Source organism: Hyperolius riggenbachi, chromosome 2 (genome assembly GCF_040937935.1).
Source record: "Hyperolius riggenbachi isolate aHypRig1 chromosome 2, aHypRig1.pri, whole genome shotgun sequence".
Lineage (NCBI taxonomy): Eukaryota > Metazoa > Chordata > Amphibia > Anura > Hyperoliidae > Hyperolius > Hyperolius riggenbachi.
The window spans coordinates 198858526-198881216 of NC_090647.1; the positions used below are offsets into that span (position 1 = coordinate 198858526).

Consider the following 22691-nt stretch of genomic DNA (forward strand, 5'->3'; position numbering starts at 1 on the left):
AATGCTATATAGTGTGGCTGAACGAGCGGTGTACCACTATTCCCAGCAGACACAGAACAGTACACAGAATGCTATATAGTGTGGCTGAACGAGCGGTGTACTACTGTTCCCAGCAGACACAGAACAGTACACAGAATGCTATATAGTGTGGCTGAACGAGCGGTGTACTACTGTTCCCAGCAGACACAGAACAGTACACAGAATGCTATATAGTGTGGCTGAACGAGCGGTGTACCACTATTCCCAGCAGACACAGAACAGTACACAGAATGCTATATAGTGTGGCTGAACGAGCGGTGTACTACTGTTCCCAGCAGACACAGAACAGTACACAGAATGCTATATAGTGTGGCTGAACGAGCGGTGTACTACTGTTCCCAGCAGACACAGAACAGTACACAGAATGCTATATAGTGTGGCTGAACGAGCGGTGTACTACTGTTCCCAGCAGACACAGAACAGTACACAGAATGCTATATAGTGTGGCTGAACGAGCGGTGTACTACTGTTCCCAGCAGACACAGAACAGTACACAGAATGCTATATAGTGTGGCTGAACGAGCGGTGTACCACTATTCCCAGCAGACACAGAACAGTACACAGAATGCTATATAGTGTGGCTGAACGAGCGGTGTACTACTGTTCCCAGCAGACACAGAACAGTACACAGAATGCTATATAGTGTGGCTGAACGAGCGGTGTACTACTGTTCCCAGCAGACACAGAACAGTACACAGAATGCTATATAGTGTGGCTGAACGAGCGGTGTACTACTGTTCCCAGCAGACACAGAACAGTACACAGAATGCTATATAGTGTGGCTGAACGAGCGGTGTACCACTGTTCCCAGCAGACACAGAACAGTACACAGAATGCTATATAGTGTGGCTGAACGAGCGGTGTACCACTGTTCCCAGCAGACACAGAACAGTACACAGAATGCTATATAGTGTGGCTGAACGAGCGGTGTACTACTGTTCCCAGCAGTGACACACAATGACTGGGGGGGACCCTGGCTAGCGTGGCTGGAGCGCGAACTACCCTGCCTGCCTACCCAAAGCTAAACCCACAGACAAATGGCGGAGATATGACGTGGTTCGGGTATTTATTTACCCGAACCACGTGACAGTTCGGCCAATCAGAGCGCGTTCGGGTCCGAACCACGTGACCCGTTCGGCCAATCACAGCGCTAGCCGAACGTTCGGGGAACGTTCGGCCATGCGCTCTTAGTTCGGCCATATGGCCGAACGGTTTGGCCGAGCACCGTCAGGTGTTCGGCCGAACTCGAACATCACCCGAACAGGGTGATGTTCTGCAGAACCCGAACAGTGGCGAACACTGTTCGCCCAACACTACCCAGTACCAACGTAAAAAGACTTTGAATGCAGATTCTACTATTGAGAGATGAATGGATAGTTTCGGGAGTGTAGTCTAGGCCTTCTCCCATCCTTCTCTGGGCCTAGACCCTCGCAAGTCAGACTCCCATCGGGCCATGTACGAATGGGTGGGGGGACTGGGGGGCTCATTTAGAATGGCATAAAGAACAGATATAATCCTGTACAAACTTTTTTATTAGTATTTTTACATACTTTATTGTTTGTGATACAGTATAATGCAGCAACAGTGTGGCGTATAGTAAATACACTTATGATTTCATTAATTTGGTATTGTGTGTAAATCTATCTAATACGCCAAGGCTTACATTTGTTACTTTAAAATGTAGTTTCTGATGACAATGAGTAACATTACACAACTGATATGGTGGTTCCATTCAAACAATACATGTATATATTTCTGTGATAAAATAAGATATTTCTTCAGTGTATGCATTAGCAGAGCATCTGTCATATAGAGCTCAGCTGTGACAATCAGAAGCACGTTGTCAGTGCAGCACCAAGTAATGCCGTTTCAAACTAACAATCTATATTTCCCAGTCTGGATTAAATTTCTTACCCCGTATATCATAAACACACAACTTCAGCCAGCATATTTCTTGCATCTGCTGTCAGTTTAATACAGCTCTCTGGAAAAAAATTTGTTTGAAAAAAATATATATCCACGTTGATGGATCTGAGACATATAATAAATAAAGGCAGCGCAAACATGATTTGGAAAGGACAGTATCCTATAAAGAGGCCATCATCCACCCAGGAGGGCAAGTCATCATAGACTTATTACTGTGCCACTCTGTCTGTGTTGCAGCTGTAATTTCTCCACCACAATGCTTGATTGCGTTTGCCATCTCTAGGATATTAAAAGCGACTTATTTGTTATGAATGCAATGGACTGTGACATGGAAATTGACAGAGACCTGTATTAAATAGTGAGTGAATGTGATGTGTATATAACGATCCTCATGCACAGTAATTTCTATGTGATAGGTGAAAACCCCATGTTTATGTGAAATTAATCTACTGTAAGTAAGGACTTCAAATGTTCCCTGTGACACGCTTTAGTGCCATTGGATACAAACAATGTGGTGCTTCAGAGTATCAGTATGCAGCAAAGCTCAGTTTGTTACATACATGGATGGGAACAGCTTGAAGCTTTATGTTTGCCTCATAATGTTATTTTTAATAAGCCTGTCATCATAGCGTGAATTTGACAGGCATTAAATCTGAACTCTGGACAACCTAATAATCACTTATCCTCATGAATAATTATACTCTATGCTAGAAATAAACACTGATATCTGCAAGCCATCACAGCTGCTACCTTCAAGCCCTGTTAAGTTTGGTCAGTCACGTGAGCCTAATAAACATTTTAAGTGTTATATGAATTGTATTATTTAGTATTTATATAGCACCAACATCTTCCACAGAGCTGTACAGCGTCCCTCGGATCCAATCTAATCCCTACCATAGTCATTTATGTATGTATTATGTAGCGGAGGAAACCCACACAGACACAGGGAGAACATACAGACTCAGTGCAGATAGTACCGTAGCTGGGATTAGACTAAGTGCTATTGGGAGTGTCCTAGACGCTTGTCTGTAGTAGATTGACCAAGTTGGGATGCTGCATCTTTAGCACATAGGCCTCAGGGTAATTTACATCCTCTCCTTGTGAGACGCTGTTTATTGGGTAAGATATTATTGGTTGATACAAGAAAATGTACAACATTAGATTAAATAAATATAAGTACACAATTACATGGTTAGTTGGGTTGAAAAAAAGACATTCGTCCATTGAGTTCAACCAGGTAGTATGGTACAACACTGTGCTGCACCCTCACATATCTCAGTTGTTCCAGAGGAAAGCAAAAACCCTCACAAAGCGTGGACCAATCAGCCCTGAAAGGGAGCACAAATTCTTCCTTTTCATAGTACTAAACATAAGTACTATGGTGAGGAAACAAAGTATACACATTACAACCAACCTTGAACTTTGGGTGAAACCATCCAAAAGTGACATTTTAGTCTGGGGTGCATAATGGGAGCTTTGATCACTTGCTGGGTAAGTATATATTGCAACTGCAATGTCTCTCAAAAAAATCCAGATGGTTGACTATGTGCTGTCTGGATTCCAATGCTCCAAAGGGAGTTTTCAGTCTTACGGTATATACCCTCCATTCCTTATAAACTTTGGAATATTGCCTTGAATTCTAAGTCATGTGGATCAACATTCTTTATAAGTTATTCATTGTGGGTTCCATTACTAAGTTTTGGCTGTACTAACCAGGCTTGCTATACTGTAGCCGGGGATGGTTTGCTAAAAGACTTGGTGAGTGGTATAGAACATTTTAGAATCAGAGCTTGTCCTGGATGTAATACACACAAGTTTGCTTCATCAGATTTACTCCTTTAGTAAATCAACTTTCAGTATACAACGTTAAGGCTATTACATTGCTGTCAAGACATTGATTGATTAAAGCCATTTCCTGTTTATAGTCCGAATAATATGCATCAATTTTAGAAGATAATGACTAGCTGCTCTGTAATTAACTGCAGTAAATTAAAAAAATATATATACCACTAATAAATATACAAGGCGGTATTAAAAGCTGTAGCCTGTCACGTAGCTTTAGTTCATGCAGCCTAATTTCCATGATGGATAAGAAGATGTACTGCAGGCTGACAAGCATTAATTCCACATTAGATAGTGACCATCATGTTATTGTGTTATCATGTATGATAGAGGAACTGTCAGAAAGCATTTCACTTGTTTGTGTCTTGCTGGCAATATCAGAGAAGAAAGTAATTTTGCTTCTTTTACATGATGTGAAAAGATGTCATATCTACTCTAAAATGCATATGCCTCCGGAAACCAGGCTCCTGTATTGATGCCACTGTGTACAGTGGTGTCATTTAATTGCTTTAAGAGATGAGGTCTCAGTGTTTGTGGAAGATGATTTCAATCCATTTTTACAAATTAAAGGGGTTACAAAATATTACCAATCCTGGTCATTAGTGGTGGCGAGAGAGCCTTTAGAACTTGTTAACACTATATGTATAGGGGGAGGTGATCAGTTTGCAGTAATACTATATGTATGTCAGCGGCTGAAAAGTGCACTGGTTATAGACACCACCTTTGATGCAGAGGAGCCAAGGATAGGAATCCTGGCTGGAGCCAGTACCTAGCCAGTAAGTCCTTGGGCAAGATTCCATGATACTTTAGGATGGCATGCTGAGTGTGACTTTAGTCTCAAGTTCTTTGAGTCTGACAGGAGAGAAGTGCTATACAAGTGTTAACATAACATCTCATTTACTTACCAGCACATTCATTAACAACTGTGCATTAACATAAGTTGGCATGCAATTTAGTTTAGGTGAGATTTGGCTTAGCAAAGAGCAGGAATACTTTTTGGCCTCTATTTTTAACTCTGATTGGAAACCGAAGCGTTTGCCTTGCATCCATACCAGCACCAAACTGGCATGCAAACTCTAACAGAAATCAAACCCACAATGCCAGTACTAGATAGCAGTAAAGTTAAGAAATATAGTATGCAAGATAGTAACTATCACTCTTACCTTACACGTTTAACTATTTTAGGACCACAGTGATTAAAATCTACGCCCTGTTTTGGTGGTCACCTGGGTGGCAGGGTGTAGATTTCAATCACCGCCGCTGCGCGCATCTGCCATTTCCATCGCTCCCCACCGATCTCGCTGCTAAAACCTGATGTCTCTTGCTGCAGCTCACTAGCTCTGCTTGTCTCTATGATGGCAGAGCCATGTGAGCTGGTACGGAGCCGATTTCATTGACTCCTGGCCGTGTCTATCAATGTAAGCCGCTCCCATAGGCTTACATTGATAGACACAGTCAGGACTCAAGAGCCAATGAAAGTAGCTCCTGACCAGCTCACATGACTTTAGAGTCACAGAGATGGCAGAGTGGATGTCAGGTGGATTCGTCGGGATTCCGTCTGTATTGTACCAGCGGTCTTTGGTCCTTAAGGGGGCAGAGACCGCTGGTACTTAAGTGGTTAATGTCTTGAATTTCAATGCTGCTACGGTCACTGTGGATATGGAGTTTGTATATTCTCCTTATACTTTTGTGGCATCAGACAGAGCATGTTTGCCATTGTGTGGGAGTAATGAGTATGTAGCACAGACCTCAGGCTGAAAACGGAGCCCTGCACATTCTATGAAATATGTTGCCACTACATACTGTAAATATGAAATATAAGGTGCATGAGTGTGTAATTTAGATATGTTTGTTTCCATAGAATGCCATAGTTATGTTCAGGGTGATGGACATGTCCTTAACCTGTAGTAAAATGCTACTGACTTTGCTTTTCACACTTGGATTATATATATTGTTTTCTTTCTTTCTAGGAACTTTTTACTCTGGAATGCAAGTTTAAGGAATCTGTTTTTGAAAACTATTATGTCATATACGCATCTATGATATACAGACAGCAAGAATCGGGGAGGGCCTGGTTCTTAGGTCTCAACAAAGAAGGTCAAGTAATGAAAGGAAACAGAGTCAAGAAAACAAAACCAGCAGCTCATTTTCTACCTAAGCCATTGGAAGGTAACAGCCACTTTCGCCTATTCATGTTTGGCTTCACACTATATCCACCTCTACAATAATATTATCTTTCAATATGCCTCAAATATTTACACATGCAATCATTTTCCCCAGAAAAGGAAAACAAATGTTAACTGGAATTCTGTGTGATAAAGGGAAACCAACATTATTAACAATGGGAAATTTTGACTTTCACACACCATTTATTATTGGAATACTTCACGCTGAAAACCTTGATTCATTTGTAATAACTCGTTATGTATACACTGAGGAATGTGATGAGTAGCTGACTGCATCCCTTTATTGTATATATCTTCTCTAGAAATAGTCCAGAGAGAAGGGAGAGGGCTACATCGTTATCTGCTTATCCTTTTGTCACTGTGAATTGTATAGTATCTGTTTACATGTGCGATATGAACCATCTGCATGATTGTTGATGACCATTGATGGGGCATAGAATCGGGTAGCAGGAAAAAAGGGCGCAGGATGAGGGTGGGCAAAAAAGGCGCCGCCATAGACTTTAAAGCATTTATTGTTAATACGGTAAAAAAAGGGCGCCGCGAAAAATATCGTTAACAACATTAGAACATTGTAATTTTTGAAGTAGTTATCATTTTAGAAGCTTGCAACGTTATAGTTTTTGTCATATTATTTCATTTATATGTACAGATTTAATGTTATCAAAGATATTATCATTTGTATGTGTAAAAGGGTGTTTCTGCAGAGGGCGTGATTAGGGTTAGGCACCACCAGGGGGGTGCTTAGGGTTTGGCACCAATGGGGTTAGGGTTAGGCACCACCGGGGGAGAATTAGGGTTAGGCACCACCGGGGGGGGGGGGGTAAATAGGGTAAGGCGTCACCAGGGGAGTGGTTAGTTTTAGGCACCACCAGGGGAGGGTTCTGTGTGAGAGTTGGGTTGGGTTAAGCTTTATTGTTAAATTACATAACGATTTTTCATGTTATTATCTTTTCATTATTATTTCCCGTCTGTAATTACAATGGTATTTATCGTTAACCAAGTTTGAGAACAATGTTTATCGTTATCAGATTTCATTATCTATCCGCGCCATTTCATTATCAATCCAAGCCCTTTTTTTACTGCCTCCTTTTTTCATGCACGTGAGAATCACCTCGTGTGCTATTACAGATGGTAACTTGGAACAAGACAACACAGCTCAGTCAGGAGTCAGTCCATTTCACCGAGGCAATAAAGGGAACTAGTAAAGAGACCTATTGACCTTATTCACAACAAACCACGATCAAACAAGACCCATATTAGTATGTTAAATACATTAGCACTTCTGCAGGTGTTCTGCAGAGTGCAAAGTCCAAAATGCACGACACCACTATTGAAGTCTCAAATTTTATTACAAAACATAAAAAGCACATAGTAAAAAACAGTATCAGCAGCAGCCTGCCATTTGGGCTAAGCACCTTTTTCAAGCTTATGCAGCTAATATACAGGATCTTCTCAAAAAATTAGCATATTGTGATAAAGTTCATTATTTTCTGTAATGTATTGATAAACATTAGAATTTCATATATTTTAGATTCAAATACACACAACTGAAGTAGTTCAAGCCTTTTATTGTTTTAATATTGATGATTTTGGCATACAGCTCATGACAACCCAAAATTCCTATCTCAAAAAATTAGCATATTTCATCCGACCAATAAAAGAAAAATGTTTTTAAAACAAAAGAAATCAACCTTCAAATAATTATGTTCAGTTATGCACTCAATACTTGGTCGGGAATCCTTTTGCAGAAATGACTGCTTCAATGCGGCGTGGCATGGAGGCAATCAGCCTGTGGCACTGCTCAGGTGTTATAGAGGCGCAGGATGCTTCGATAGCGGCCTTAAGCTCATCCAGAGTGTTGGGTCTTGCGTCTCTCAACTTTCTCTTCACAATATCCAAACAGATTCTCTATGGGGTTCAGGTCAGGAGAGTTGGTAGGCCAATTGAGCACAGTAATACCATGGTCAGTAAACCATTGACCAGTGGTTTTGGCACTGTGAGCAGGTGCCAGGTCGTGCTGAAAAATGAAATCTTCATCTCCATAAAGCTTTTCAGCAGATGGAAGCATGAAGTGCTCCAAAATCTCCTGATAGCTAGCTGCATTGACCCTGCCCTTGATAAAACACAGTGGACCAACACCAGCAACTGACATGGCACCCCAGTTGCTGGTGTTGGTCCACTGTGTTTTATCAAGGGCAGGGTCAATGCAGCTAGCTATCAGAAGATTTTGGAGCACTTCATGCTTCCATCTGCTGAAAAGCTTTATGGAGATGAAGATTTCATTTTTCAGCACGACCTGGCACCTGCTCACAGTGCCAAAACCACTGGTAAATAGTTTACTGACCATGGTATTACTGTGCTTAACCTCCTTGGCGGTTAATTTTTTTTGCCTAATTGGCAAAAATCCTTTTTTTTTTTATTTTTATTTTTTCGTTTCATGTAAAGCTACCAGAGTGGTAGCTACATGAAACACCACTAGAGGGCGCATGTGTCCCTCTAGTGCGATCGTCGCCGGCATCTATAGCAAACAGGGGAACGCGTATATAACGCGTTCCCCTGTTTGGCTTCTCCTGTCGCCATGGCGACGATCGGGATGACGTCATGGACGTCAGCCGACGTCCTGACGTCAGGCACACCCGATCCAGCCCATAGCGCTGCCCGGAACTCATTGGTCCGGGCAGCGCAGGGCTCTGGCGGGGGGGGGGGCCCCTCTTTCGCCGCTGCGTGCGGCCGATCGCCGCAGAGCGGCGGCGATCAAGCTGTGCGCGCGGCTAGCAAAGTGCTGGCTGCGCGCACAGCAATTTACAGATTAAAAATCGCCCCACCAGGGGCTGAGATCTCCCCCTGCGCGGCATAGCCCGAGCTCAGCTCGGGCTTACCGCCAGGGAGGTTAATTGGCCTGCCAACTCTTCTGACCTGAACCCCATAGAGAATCTATGATTGCCTCCATGCCACGCCGCATTGAAGCAGTCATTTCTGCAAAAAGATTCCCGACCAAGTATTGAGTGCATAACTGAACATAATTATTTGAAGGTTGACTTTTTTTTGTTTTAAAAACACTTTTCTTTTATTGGTCTGATGAAATATCCTAATTTTTGGGTTTTCATGAGCTGTATGCCAAAATCATCAATATTCAAACAATAAAAGGCTTGAACTACTTCAGTTGTGTGTATTTGAATCTAAAATATATGAAAGTCTAATGTTTATCAGTACATTACAGATAATAATGAACTTTATCACAATATGCTAATTTTTTGAGAAGATCCTGTAGTATGCATGTAGTGGCTGGATAGTCTCTGCCTTTGACACAGGAGACCAGGGTTCAAATCTCCTGTTCAGTAAGCCAGCACCTATTCAGTGAGAAGAACTTGGGCAAGACTCATCAACACTGCTACTACCTATAGAGCACTCCCCGGTGGCTGCAGCTCTGGTGCTTTGAGTCCGCCTGGAGAAAAGCACAATATAAATGTTCTGTGTATGTAGTAAGCTTGAAAAAAGTCACGTTAGCTGATATAGCTTTTTTATATGTTTTGTATTGTGCAATAAAATGTTATACTTAATTAGTGGTGCCAACCACTTTGGACTTTTGAACTTGGCATACTGAATGCAACCCAGAAGGTAATTTGGCTGATGGTCTTGGCACACAAAAGATAGCTCTACCCTATTGGGAGTTGGTGCTCCTCCATCTTATCTATGGTCTTCTGCTGAGTGGCAGACACCACTTTTCTCTTTACATGACAATGTTGCCTTTGCTTATCAGGACTTGATATGGACACCACACCTTCATAACACCATCTGTTAAATATCTCTTTGCCATAGGTGGTAGATGGGTCCTCATTTCTTTGGCCATCTGCAGTGCAGAAAAATCATATCTTTCTTCTTTTTTAATTTCTTTACATTCTTTTTCATCCTACTATTTTATTCTTTTTATAGTCACTATTACAGGCCAAGCTTTTCATCACACTCATATTGACTCTTGGACAGTATTACTTACATATTAGTGTTAATAATAAAAGATATTGACACACATAAGGAATCCATACAGAACTTTTCCAATACATGAACCTATCCCAGCTTAGCTTTAAATAATTAAATGTCACCATGATGTAAATGTGAATAAACTACTGCATAGAGAATCAAAGCTGAAAGAAAAAGAGCACTCAGAATATTTTTTGCCATAACATATCTTACAGACATTGGCTGCTTGTCCAAATCAAACGTCAACCCGACAGAGCAGAGAACTCAGCTATCCTAATCTGATTAGGGGCTCAGCTGTCAGAATCAGAATCTAGAGTGATAATGCATTGGACAATTAAACTGACTTTGAAGCTGAAATCTATCTCACTGAAACTCTAGGTGACAAAGTCAAAAACTTTATGCATGTCGAAGTGACAAATGACTTTTTATATTTTAAGCTCATTATGCAAATGTTAACTCCCTCCATATAAATAGCTGAACTGGACATTATCTTGAATGGTTTTCGTGATTAAATTTCAGTTCAACTTGCAATACTAAAAGTCTAATCCCATGGTTAATAAGTGTAAGTACAACTATACCAGGTCACGTGACCACAGTAGGGAATTTTGCAGAATGGCCACATGGTTAATCTACGCCACGATCCAATCTTTGACAGTTAGGTCCATACCATGTACATAAAGTATATAGTGCATATACACTAAGGTCAAAGAGAAGTGAATTCCTAATGACAATCTTTGCAACAGTACTAACAGTACTAGTGTATACTCCGACGCAAAGTCTTGGAGCAAAACAATGTTTTGTCGTGTAATGTTCCTCACAGGAAAAGTCCGATTATGTACTTTATGATCATATGCTCAGGATACCTCCGGGTCAAGATAAACCACATGTCTAGCCCCCAAAATATTCCGATATAGCCTGTCTTTTGTTTATACAGAATTTCACTTAAAGGGCACCCGAGGTGAGAGGGATACAGGGGCTGCCATATTTATTTCCATGTATGCAATGCCAGTTGCCTGGCAGCCCTGCTGATTTTCTGGCATAAGTAGTGTATAGACCATGGAACAAGCATATGGCTAATCCAGTAAAACCGTAAAACCTACATCAGCTGAGTCAAAGTACCTGATCTGTTCCATGCTTGACTGCCAGACCACTGGTATTGTTTAAAAGGAAATAAATATGGCGGCCTCCATATCCCTCTCACTTTAGTGTAAACCTCAATAATGTACCCTCCCTTCATGAACGCAGACAGGCTCCAGTGCCAAATAAAGCCATAGAAGAGAGGAAAAGATTGTGTGTCACGATCTCACACACTTCTCTGCACACTTGGCATAAGGCGGCGGTGCAGAGACCTGCCAATGTGTAAATACACAACACAGATATGCTTTCCAAAGCAAAGAAAAGCTGCCACATTATTGCATCTTTTCTTTAAATACAGCATTAGATGTTACATATTTTACTCCAGATGTTCACTTTAAAGAGAACCCGAGGCGGGGTTCTCACAATGCTAGCTGCATACAGAGGCTTGGTCTGCCTATAGAGCCCAGCCTCTGTTGCTATTTTAATCCCCCTAAATCCCCCCTGCGCTCTGTAATCCCCCCCTAAAACACAGCCGCGCTGCTGACACGCAGCTTGTCAGAGCGGGCTGTGTTTTTCTCTTTACTGTCACTCTCCCCGCTCCCCCAGCCTCCTGCAGAGCTCCGGTCCCGCCCGCGTCCCTTTCCTCGCCGCTGATTGGAGGGAAGGGACGCAGGCAGGGACCGGAGCTCTGCAGGAGGCGGGGGGAGCGGCGAGAGTGACAGTAAAGAGATAAACACAGCCCGCACAGCGCAGCTGTGTTTTAGGGGGGATTACAGAGCGCAGGGGGGATTTAGGGGGGATTAAAATAGCAACTGAGGCTGGACTCTATAGGCAGACCCAGCCTCTGTATGGGGATTGCATTGTGAGAACCCCGCCTCGGGTTCTCTTTAAGTCTTCTACAGTCAAGGTTCAGGAGACGATAGTGGTTCATGCTTCTTGCTAGGAATAGGTGTGGCCTCAGTTTCCATCAACATGGATAAGAGTGAACAGCAGGGTGGAAAAAGCAAGTTCGACATTAACAGACATGCGCACTGAACAGTGACTTACAGCAGAGTTTTCCTAACATGTAGCTCCAGGATTCCAATCCTGGGGAGAAAATATATTAAAACACATCTTATAAAAGCTACAGTTTGAGACTGTGAATACTAGTAATTTATACAAGATTGGTAAAAATTAGTGGCACCAAAGAATGTGAACATTTTTAGGTGTCACTCTTTCTATTCTTATAATTATTGCAACACATTTTGAGCATCACGCTGTTATGAAAGATAATTGAATTCTGAGAATTCAGTAGTGATAAAGCTCCGTGTTATCTGCAAGTAATATCTGCATTCTAGAGCTTAATCAGAAAATGCTGTTACGATTATTAGATTACTGTATCTAGTAATAAGATATTTCACAGCCTGAAGGAAACCCTGTTTAGTTTTTCTTATAATGCAAATCAAGTTCTAAAATTGCTTTCGATATAAAGTCCAATATTTTTGTATGACTCCAGCCAGTGCTGTTTTAGATGAGTACCAGCTAAGTATTTTGGCATGGGATCAATATACTAAGACTATTCAGATTATTGTTACTGTGATTTATTATTGCTTTTATTATTACTAAACTATCTCACTACCGAATTCAAAGTACTGGTAATAAATAATCTGTTACACAATGCCCATGGGGCTAGACCAACAAGTACAAAGATAGGATCACCAAGTGGGACCCGTCTCGTGCGCGTGACGTGGTCTCACTTAGACACACAAGAGATTTGCTAGTTTGTCAAAATGAGGGTAGGTGGATCATGTAATATGGTCTATACAGTGTTTAGTGATAAACAGGAGATGAGGGTCTTTGCTGATCCCCCCCACCGACAATTGCCAACAGTGGGGTGTAGCTATCTCATCCCTGAATTAATCACTCAAGACCTCTGATATGACCCTGTCTGCCTCAAAGTACTAATAATACATTTGACAACTTGCGGCTACGGTGTAAGTACGTTGCCCTGATTTCAGGGTGTCAATGTCTCGCACACACATCTATCTGAAATAAGCCGCAGTAGAAAAATTATTTTTTGCTTTTATTATTACTAGTAGTATTCTCCATAAGCCACGGGAGATTGCAGAAGGAGAGGTGGTGTTGGTGGATGAACTCTAAGATTCTAGGAAAAGCAAGGCTATTAAAGTCAGTGTCACTGTGAGTTTTGCACTTAAACCATATGCACTGCCAACCATTTCTGGACGTTTACAGCAACTTAACTTAACAGCTGTTTTAATGACAGTTTTTACAGTGGAATTGGAAGACACCAGATTCCGATGTAATATATATGATTGTGCCTATGGCAAAAAAAATAATATATATTTTGCTAGAGGCCAAATTTTAGCTCTATTATAAAAGTGTGTAAAAAGATAAGGCCCAGGTCACATACAGTATGTACTAAATGCTATGCAGTATTTTGAGAGATTAAATATTCAATTTGATTAAAACATTGAATCACATAATAATAATAATAATAATAATAATAATCCTAACATTTGTATAGCACTTTTCTCCTGTTGAACTTACGAGCTATAGCCATTCAGGGCATGCTCAAGACTGCAGTTTTAGGGCATCTTGACCAATAACTCCTTATTGAATAGGTACTGCCTTACTGAACAGGAAGGAGTTCATTCATTATCAATGGGGGCCATTTCAGTGCAGGGTGAAGCTGAAAAAGTCGTACCCTGCTCCGAAGCGATCAGAGCATCACTGTGCCAAAATCAGCTGCCTCAACAGGAAAAGACAACATTTGAACCCTGGCCTTCTGTGGTAGAACCCTTAAACAATACACTGTGCAGCCACTACATGAAAAACTCTTAAAAATTGGAGCCTTTCCCCAACCATTGTGACCCAAATATTGATTGAATGTTGATTGTTAAAGGCTGTTCTTTTATTGATTGCATGCAAGAGGGAGTATTGGAGAGGGAGCAGCAAGCAATCAGTGGCCCCATAATCTTGTACTACATTAAACAATACAAAGTTAGTAGAGTTTGTCAATCATCACTAATCATTTTCAGGATCAAGTATATATAGGATAGTGTATGCCTACTTGTGCAGTGATGTTGCTATCCATCACTGAGACATTCTGCATTTATTTAAAACGTTTCTTCCATATACAAAATTTCAATAAAAAGAATTTAAAAAAGGTTTCTTCCAGGCTCCTTTTTTGTAACTACCTTTTATAGAAATGCACATGTTTATTTAAAGGTATACTGCAAAAACTTCAGTTTTCTCAAGATTAACCACTGCACCATTGTCAGTGCAACCACATATTTACATAGTAATTTAGATTGAAAAAAGACATCCATCAAGTTCAGCCTGAAAATATGGTACAACAACAGCCTGCACCCTCACATATCTCAATTGATCCAGAGGAAGGCAAAAACCCCTTACAAGGCTTGGACCAATTAGCCCTAAAAGGGAAAAAAATCCTTCCTGACTCTAGATGGCAATGAGATAAAATCCCAGGATCAACACTGCTGAGAATTACTTAGGTCCAAGCACAAGAGGCCATTTGCAATTTGAGGTGAAAAGAAGCTCGCAGCATGAGCTCCTTATCACCTGACTTTGCTCAGGATTTACTGGCAAATTCAGTTGACGGCATCACCTAAGTGATGTCTGCGCATTAAGAGCAATACTCTTTCTTCTGTTGTCTCCTATGTTTTTTATCCCATGCATATTTCCTGGAAAACTAAATAAATAGCCAATTATATAGTACATATTTCAATAGATAGCATGTACAGAATGGCGTGTAATCTATTCAAGAGATAGGTATTATTGCCAAAAGGCCATACTTTTGTCAGTTTTGCCTATATCCCCCTGCTTGTGTCTTTATGCACTAACCACTGTATTACAGTTGCTCTACTAAAATCTGTACTGCGTTGCTTCCACTAAGGAAGGAAGGACTTTGGGGACAAAAGACATTGTAAGTAATCTGTAGGACATGTGATTACATTTTGTATGTCCTGAAATTGAAGTTCCAGAAGCAGCTTTACCATACATTAATTTATCTGGTTTCAAGTAGCCTTCCATGCCTTATTTCAGTGCAGATACAGTGCATTCCTTTTAAATAGTTTTTTCTTACTAATTTTCTCGTTCTTTCTTTCTAGTTGCCATGTACAGAGAGCCGTCTTTGCATGATGTTGGAGAGACAGTGCCAAAGGCCCGTGTGACACCGAGCAAAAGCACAAGTGCATCTGCAATAATGAACGGGGGAAAACCAGTCACTAAGAGTAAGACATCATAGCCAGACCCTCAAGGGGTGTTGTGACTCATTGAGACCTTGGCACACCTGAGTATTTTATCCCGGCCAGACTGTCCAAACTCCAGTGTTTGTATTAAAAGGAAGAAAAAAAAGAAGAAAAAAAAGAAATACACACTGGCTCTTCGCTGTTCCAGAACCAATATGTTGAAGATGGATAAAACTCAGTGTGTATCTCCTCCCTCCACTAGAAGACACCTGGGGAACCAGCTAAACTCAGACCATGGAATGCCCTACCAGATATGGAATGCCTTTTTAATATCTTATCCGTGACTGTGACACTTCATGTGAATGACATACTTCACAAGTACACTTGATACCTTGCCTGCTGACAATGACCCTTACCCCCCTTTTGAGTCCAACTACAGCGAAATCCATGTGTTTAAGTTCTATTTTGTAGCACACAAATATTAAGTAATTTATAGTTAGACGCTGTAAACTGCGCTATAAAAGGATTTCTCTAACCTTTTTTACGAGGCTGCTTGCACCACTGTCTGTGACCTTTTTGCAGGGATTGCGTTCCTCTAGAACTTGAATGTTTCAGGTGGCTTAGTTATGAAAGCAATCAGGGAATCAGGAAGCCTTCAAACCGCTATTCTATAAACATGTCTATAACAAACAGGACTTAAACACTGGTCAGGTGTGACAACAGATATCAAGCTCCACAGGTTGGTGATATATACTAGAGGGAAATATATTAAACACACCCAGTGGGAAGTAGGCTGAGACTAGTGTTTGACACACCCTATACTTTCCTTTTTGTGTGTGTTTTATACATATCACGGGCTTACTGGTAATGGTAACATTTGCCTTGCCCAGTAAGCATGACCCACTGGCTTTTTGATATGGTGGGTCCATAGAACTCTGTAGGCCTTGTAGGCCTGAATTACGGCTCATTTCTCATCTACAATTCACCATAAATAAATTGGTCAAAAAGATAAGCAATTTTGCTATTAGCGACAGTAATTCTTTGAAAATTAAAGTTCCTCTATTTTGCCAAGCTCGTATTAAAGTATACTCATTGTCAGTTCACAAAGGAGTTAGCCATTTTGTGGCCTAGATACATGCGGGAGAATGCTGCTGAAGGTTCCATTAGAATATCGTGGAATCTTAGATACCATAAGGTATTAGGAAACCGTCAAGCCAAGCAGCGATTCTGCTCACAAAAAGGCAGCCTCCATTTTGAGGTCATTACCATCCTGGGCAGTAGCTGAAGTTTTATTTTGCTAAGCACGGGCACGTTATTTGCTGTGTCCACTTTTTCGCAATGGCAATGCAAGTAGTAACCGGACACCTTGTTTTGATAATTTCCTATTTGATAAAACTGGGAAAAAAGTAAATACAATATTTTAGGTAAGCATGCAGCATTCAGTTCTATTAATTTCCACACCAAATTCTGTATAGTCCTAATATGATATCTTCAGGAACCAGAATTTACAAGTTAAAGGTGCCTTGCTTAGGTTGTGGCATGTTTTACACAAATCCACCTGATGTGGAATCAGATTTTTCAAGTGAATCAAAAGTCATTAGGTGCCTACTGTATGTCTGTCATGTGACTAGGTGTTAACAAAGGCATTAGGTTCAACAGCTGTGAGGATGATTAAACCCTGTAAGTTGTCCATCCACTGTATACAAGATATCAGTGAGGCTGTTCTGTATACAGTACAGTATGCTTGATATCATAGCATAGGTAGGACATGCTTCCTTGACAATTGCATACAGGTTAAAAATGACCTTCCATTTGAACACCTTAATTGGAACAAATATTATTACATGTAGTTGGCTGTTTTAGTTGGCATAAACGGGTAAGCTTCTTCTCTCTTTTTTTTTTTTTACAATGTGCTTTTGTTCATTGTGTCTGCTAAATATGCATTGCATTTTTTTTACTCTGCAATGGTTTACAGCTGTTTATGGGATCAACATGTTTCCTTATGAAAGATTTATTGTGGCCATTTATTTCTAGAATACATTAACAATGATTTAAGCATGAGCTGTTCTGACTGTTGAGAAGACCTTTGTTGTGCTGCTAGCCACATTACTTCTTGTGCTGATCACTCGCATAGTTGCTATGGCAAACAGGTACTACTTGTCCCCTACATGACAGTGAAGCACATTAGCAGACACTCTGTACTATATTCTACAAAATGAGAAATTAGCCAATGTAGGATTAAAATTGCACAACATAAATGTCATTGTATTCATTGAGTGGGGCTGGTGTCCCATCCAACAGGTACAATTCCTATTCATTGTCATAACAAAAATTCTCCATATCGGGCGATGCGCCCAGCAAACCAGTTGACTGGTTGAAATTTAGGCTGAATTTATTTTTGTAAATGATGACTATGTTACGTATGTGTAATACCTCTGTTCAATGATCCTTGTTTATTCTGCGTTTCTACAAGCTGTGTAAGAGGGTTTTATTTTTTATTTTTGTTTCGAATGGCTGTTTTACAGGATTATTTTTCTTCTGTATTATGTTGATGCATATGGCAGAACTATTTGTCTTCTGTGTATTTCCTTTCTTAAGTTCTTTTAGTTCAGTGTCTCATCTGTTGCATGGGAAGAGGGTGACGATGACCTGCATGTAGTAAGCTATGTGTATCAAGAAATGTTGGTATGTATTACTAAACTGACATACATACAGTATATGCAAAGCGTTTGTCTGCATTGTACAGTTTATGTGTTCAATATCATTTGTTGTATACACAATTGCAACATATTTAATAAAAATGATTTTTACACAGAAAGAATATAAACTACTCACCAATTTTCATACAATGTGACATTAAAAGGGCTTGCACTGGACACTGTTAAAAGTAGGCCGCATGCAAGTCATATACAGTACTATTTATTATTCCCCAAAGCATACCAAAGAGCGTTCTAACCTAGTGTTCACCTCTTATGTTATGTGTTAAGGAGTGTTAAGGAGGATATGTTTTGCAATCAATTAAAAAAATGAATGAGCATTCTAATGACCACAAATGGAGACAAATACAATCAGCTGCAAATGTGTTTTGTCCAAAATGCTGAATAGTAAATCTTTATTGTTCATTTTGCAGTTGCAAGTGTTAGCTTATATTCTTCCAAATATGCATGTAGGTGCACATGTTACATTTCCAGAATGCACATGCTTTTTGTCATATATAACAGTTTCTGTTTATTGTTGAAAAAAATTCAGTGCAACAAGGACCTCCTTTTCCTTGCAAACATTTATAAATTGCTTATTGGGTTTACAAAGGATCGATATCCATTTGTACAATCTTGGTTTGGGGGATTTAATCAAAAAGGAATGTTATAATTATACATTATTATTTATTTTCTTATTAAAGTCTTTTTTCTGATAAACTTGCTCCATGTCAAAATGATTCAGTCACAGGTATGTTTTAAATTATTTACATTAACTTGACTTTTGCCCCGTATGCAAGGTCATTTAACCGCCTAATATGTGTGTTTTAACAAATAATATTCTTTTAATTGCACTATTTCTCATTGAAATTTCCCTCTCAGTTAGCTCACATTAAAATATAGGAGTTCTTGAAGCAACTATGCAACTGCAGGTTTAGGCGGATTGTTGTTTCTGTAGTTAATGACTAGAGTCTTATGGGATGACAATTTACAACTATGGTCATGCTTTCTCTGCACTTAATTTATGAACATAGTGTATTAGGTGCTCTTACAAAGAAATGGGATTTAGGCAGCATACAGACATGAGGTGACTGATGCTCGGGCAGTCTATTTACTGTCATACTGGGAGATGATAAGATGTCTTTTGTATATGGTCAGGCTGATATCTAATCCCTGATCCTGCTATAAAGCATGCATGCTCATATACAGAGCTTCCTCTAAAGTTGGATCATTGCAGCTTTACATGTCTTACTGCTGTCTGAAGTGTGCACATCACTATGCTTCCCCTCATATGCAATTCAGATAGAAGCCAACTTTAAAGTATCCTTGTTTACTTTGGGAAGATGACTCCAGTTATTGGTAAAAACATATTGATACAGAAAGCTTTACGATATTATTACTGTACCATTGTTGTTTAGGACTAAATAAATAAATTAACTATTCAAGTGATAATCTGATACAAAGCTGAACACTGTGTTGCTAAATATTTAACTATGCTTTATGATACGTTTGATACAGATGGACAGCTAAGTAAGATTTTTTTCAGTAGTATTTTTACTCAGATTAGTTTCATTGAGGCGCAATACTGGTGGACTGTGGGAAAATGACCCCTAATTGCTGCACACGTTTACTGAAAATTAAAAAAAGGCTGATAGTTTAAAACCAGTGTGACATCTGTAATGGCCATGTGACAGCTCCTTTAACACTTCTTTTAATTTATTTGTTAAGCTTTATAATTTCTTTACCACAATCTCTACATTTGTGCTGAGAGTTCCCCTTTAGAACTGCAAGCATTTTTAAATAGTTATTGTTCTTAACTAAAAAATGTGCAAAAGTTCCAACAAGGCCAACCTATTGTTTTCTTAGACCATGGATGAGTCAGGTCCAGGTTGGTTTAAAGTGAACCTTAAGAGTAAAAAATAAATTGAGTTTTACTCACCTGGGGCTTACCTCAGCCCCCTGCAGCTGATCGGTGCCCACGACGAGTCGCTCTGATGCTCCGGGTCCCGCTGGCGGCCACTTCCAATTTCGCCGTCAGGACCCGGAGCATCAGAGCGGATTATGCAGGATTATGTAAAAAATTACACATTTCTGCAGCTTGAATATGGACCAATAAACTTGCATACAAAATATCTGCATCCCATTGACCACCCCTGTCGTATAACTTTTTTAAATAATTAAGGTAAATTTATATGATACAGCATATTTGCAGTATGTTTTTTAAAAACAAAAGACCTTTCTAGTGTATGGATATTGTAAAGCTTGTGTTGCCATGATTATGCTTTATGATATGGACTAATACACTGCATTGTAAAATTGTGATATTATTTAAGAATTGTTAAAGTACAACAGAATTTAGAAAAATACATTAAAGAGGAACTGTAAGGTGGAAATAAACTCACCAGCAGTGTAATGGCTGGTTTGTCAGAGAAAATGCAGGCCTCAGACGGGAAAGGTCCTACAGCCAATAGAAATCCAGCTGAAAAGGTGAAAACTCTCCCACAGTGTAGGCCTAATTAAAATTCAGCCTGCTGATGCACAGCATTGTGGGTAATGACATTGCATGCTGCTCATTCCTGATTTGCATATGCTGATATTAAAGGATCAATTTCTTAGCACTTATAACTCCTACACACTCAAAATTTTGAGGGTAGAGAAGGAACCTTACAACCCTCAGCCCCACTGGTTCACAAGATAGCATCAATATACACAGAGTCCCTACCCTCAACATTTGTAGTGTAGCTATGGGTGCTTAGATATCGATCCTTTAATATCAGCATATGCCAATCAGGAAAGCGCTGCATGCAATTTCATTACATGCAAGGATATCAAACCTTTAATTCATGTTAGTAGCATAATATAATACTGTAGACATAGGAGGATCAGACACATCATTATCATAGCAACCTAGTGAGGAGCAACCTAGTGAGGAGCAGAAAAATAGCAGCAGCACTGACATAGCACTGACATCAGACACAGCACTGACATAGCAGCCTAGTGGAGAGCAAAGAAAATTGCAGAAATAGCAGAAAATAACACAGTGCGAAAAACAGTCTGAAAATTGTGGCACAATTTTGCCTCAATTGTGCTTCTAATTCTTGTTCAAGGAATGAGAATCGCTCCCTGAATGAGAATTGCAAACAGAGTAGCGGCAAAATAGCAGGGATTTTGCAGCAAAAGAGGCGTGTCTTCAATTAAGGGATTAAAATAAAACCTCTAGCTCTGCATGCCAGTAGTAAACATGACTCCTTCCATGCTACGTAAGGTACTTTTTCTACACCGCACTGACAGGGCAAGATATTTTTTTTTGCTCTTTTTTTGCTTACCTCTTCTTATTTTCCTCATAACACACCCTGTTTTCCTTTGTTTAGTGAAAATAAAATTCTCGTTACTGCTCTTCTTTAAAGAGGAACTTTAGCCTAAACAAACATACTGTCATTAAGTTACATTAGTTATGTTAATTAAAATAGATAGGTAATATAATCTCTTACCCACCCTGTTTTAAAAGAACAGGCAAATGTTTGATTTCATGAGGGCAGCCATCTTTTTGGTTGAAAGGAGGTGACAGGTAGCATGAGACACAGTTCCAACTGTCTTATGTGCTGATCACCCCTCCAAGTTGCTAGGCAACGTGAATAACAACATAGGAAATCCCATCATGCTTTGCACAGCTTCAGAGAAAAAGCATGGGCAGTTTTCTTTGATGGGTGGAGCTTAGCTAAAAATGCAGCTAAAAATGATGCTTTGGTAAGAAAAACAAAGTTTTGATGCTTTTAAACTGTTAAAGAAACACCAAGCCTTTTCAGTTCTGCTGAGTAGATTTTTAGTCCGGAGGTTCACTTTAACTATGCACCACAAGGACTACATAACATGTCAGCTGTAACATTTGGTCATCTGTTTTTGGTACTGTGGAATACATATGATAATACTGACAGCCTTTATAGTTTATTATTTATAGGATCTTTGCCCCACTACATTGAGTGGGTCACTCAGGCACAAATGTGAAGTGGTGAGTGGAAGCGGGCTGTCTAAACACAACCAGAAAATATTCTAGTTATAGTGCAAATGTTGGAAATTAGTGAGTAGCAGAAGATAAGTGAAAGTGTAGTATATCATCCTGGGCAAAGATGTTTTTTTTTGCATTTTTTGTCATTGATCCTTATTTAATTCATGTTTTTTTCTACTGGGAGATAATTTTTCATCTTTTGATTAGAATAACTTTTTAGCACTGCAATTAAAAAAAAGTACCAAAAAGTAGGTGAAAAAAGCACTAACAAAAATATTTTGAGTATTTACTTGCTTGTTAGTGGCTTAAAAGGCATTTTATTGAGAAGTGTAAAAATATCACCTAGCAAAAACTTAGGAGAAAAAGTGAATTGGATCAGGCTCTTTATGTTTATATGGCCAATCTTTACCAAACAGAAAGAATAGTGAATGGCAGTAAGATGTGCAAAAGAAAATCTAGTTACTAACTGTGAGAGCATCAACAGTTCTGACTTGTATTGTAACCATCAGATGTGTAACATGCTACTAAAATCTTCTGTAATGATTTTGGTTTGATACATTTACTGTGAGCTTTAACTGATGAAAATGCATGGACGGCGCAAGATGGACACACAAACATGTTAAATAAAGTTAGAAAAAGAATTGAAGCTATTTTTCCGGAAGAAAATAGCCTGTTGTGCCCCGTATTTACTTGAGACTCCACTCTCTTTAAATGTTGCTACAAATGTACT

General features: G+C 39.7%; 1 protein-coding gene across 3 annotated transcripts in view; it reads left to right on the forward strand.

The window, feature by feature from the left end:
- The window catches only part of FGF14 (fibroblast growth factor 14), a 663348-nt gene extending 644737 nt beyond the window's left edge, over nt 1–18611 (forward strand). For all 3 annotated transcript variants that reach the window (XM_068267978.1, XM_068267980.1, XM_068267979.1), the window contains exons 4-5: nt 5778–5976; nt 15179–18611. In XM_068267978.1, coding sequence (XP_068124079.1) covers nt 5778–5976; nt 15179–15315 — 336 coding nt within the window. In that variant the 3' untranslated portion in view covers nt 15316–18611. The remainder of the gene's footprint in view (nt 1–5777; nt 5977–15178) is intronic.
- The last annotated feature ends 4080 nt before the right edge of the window (nt 18612–22691 follow it).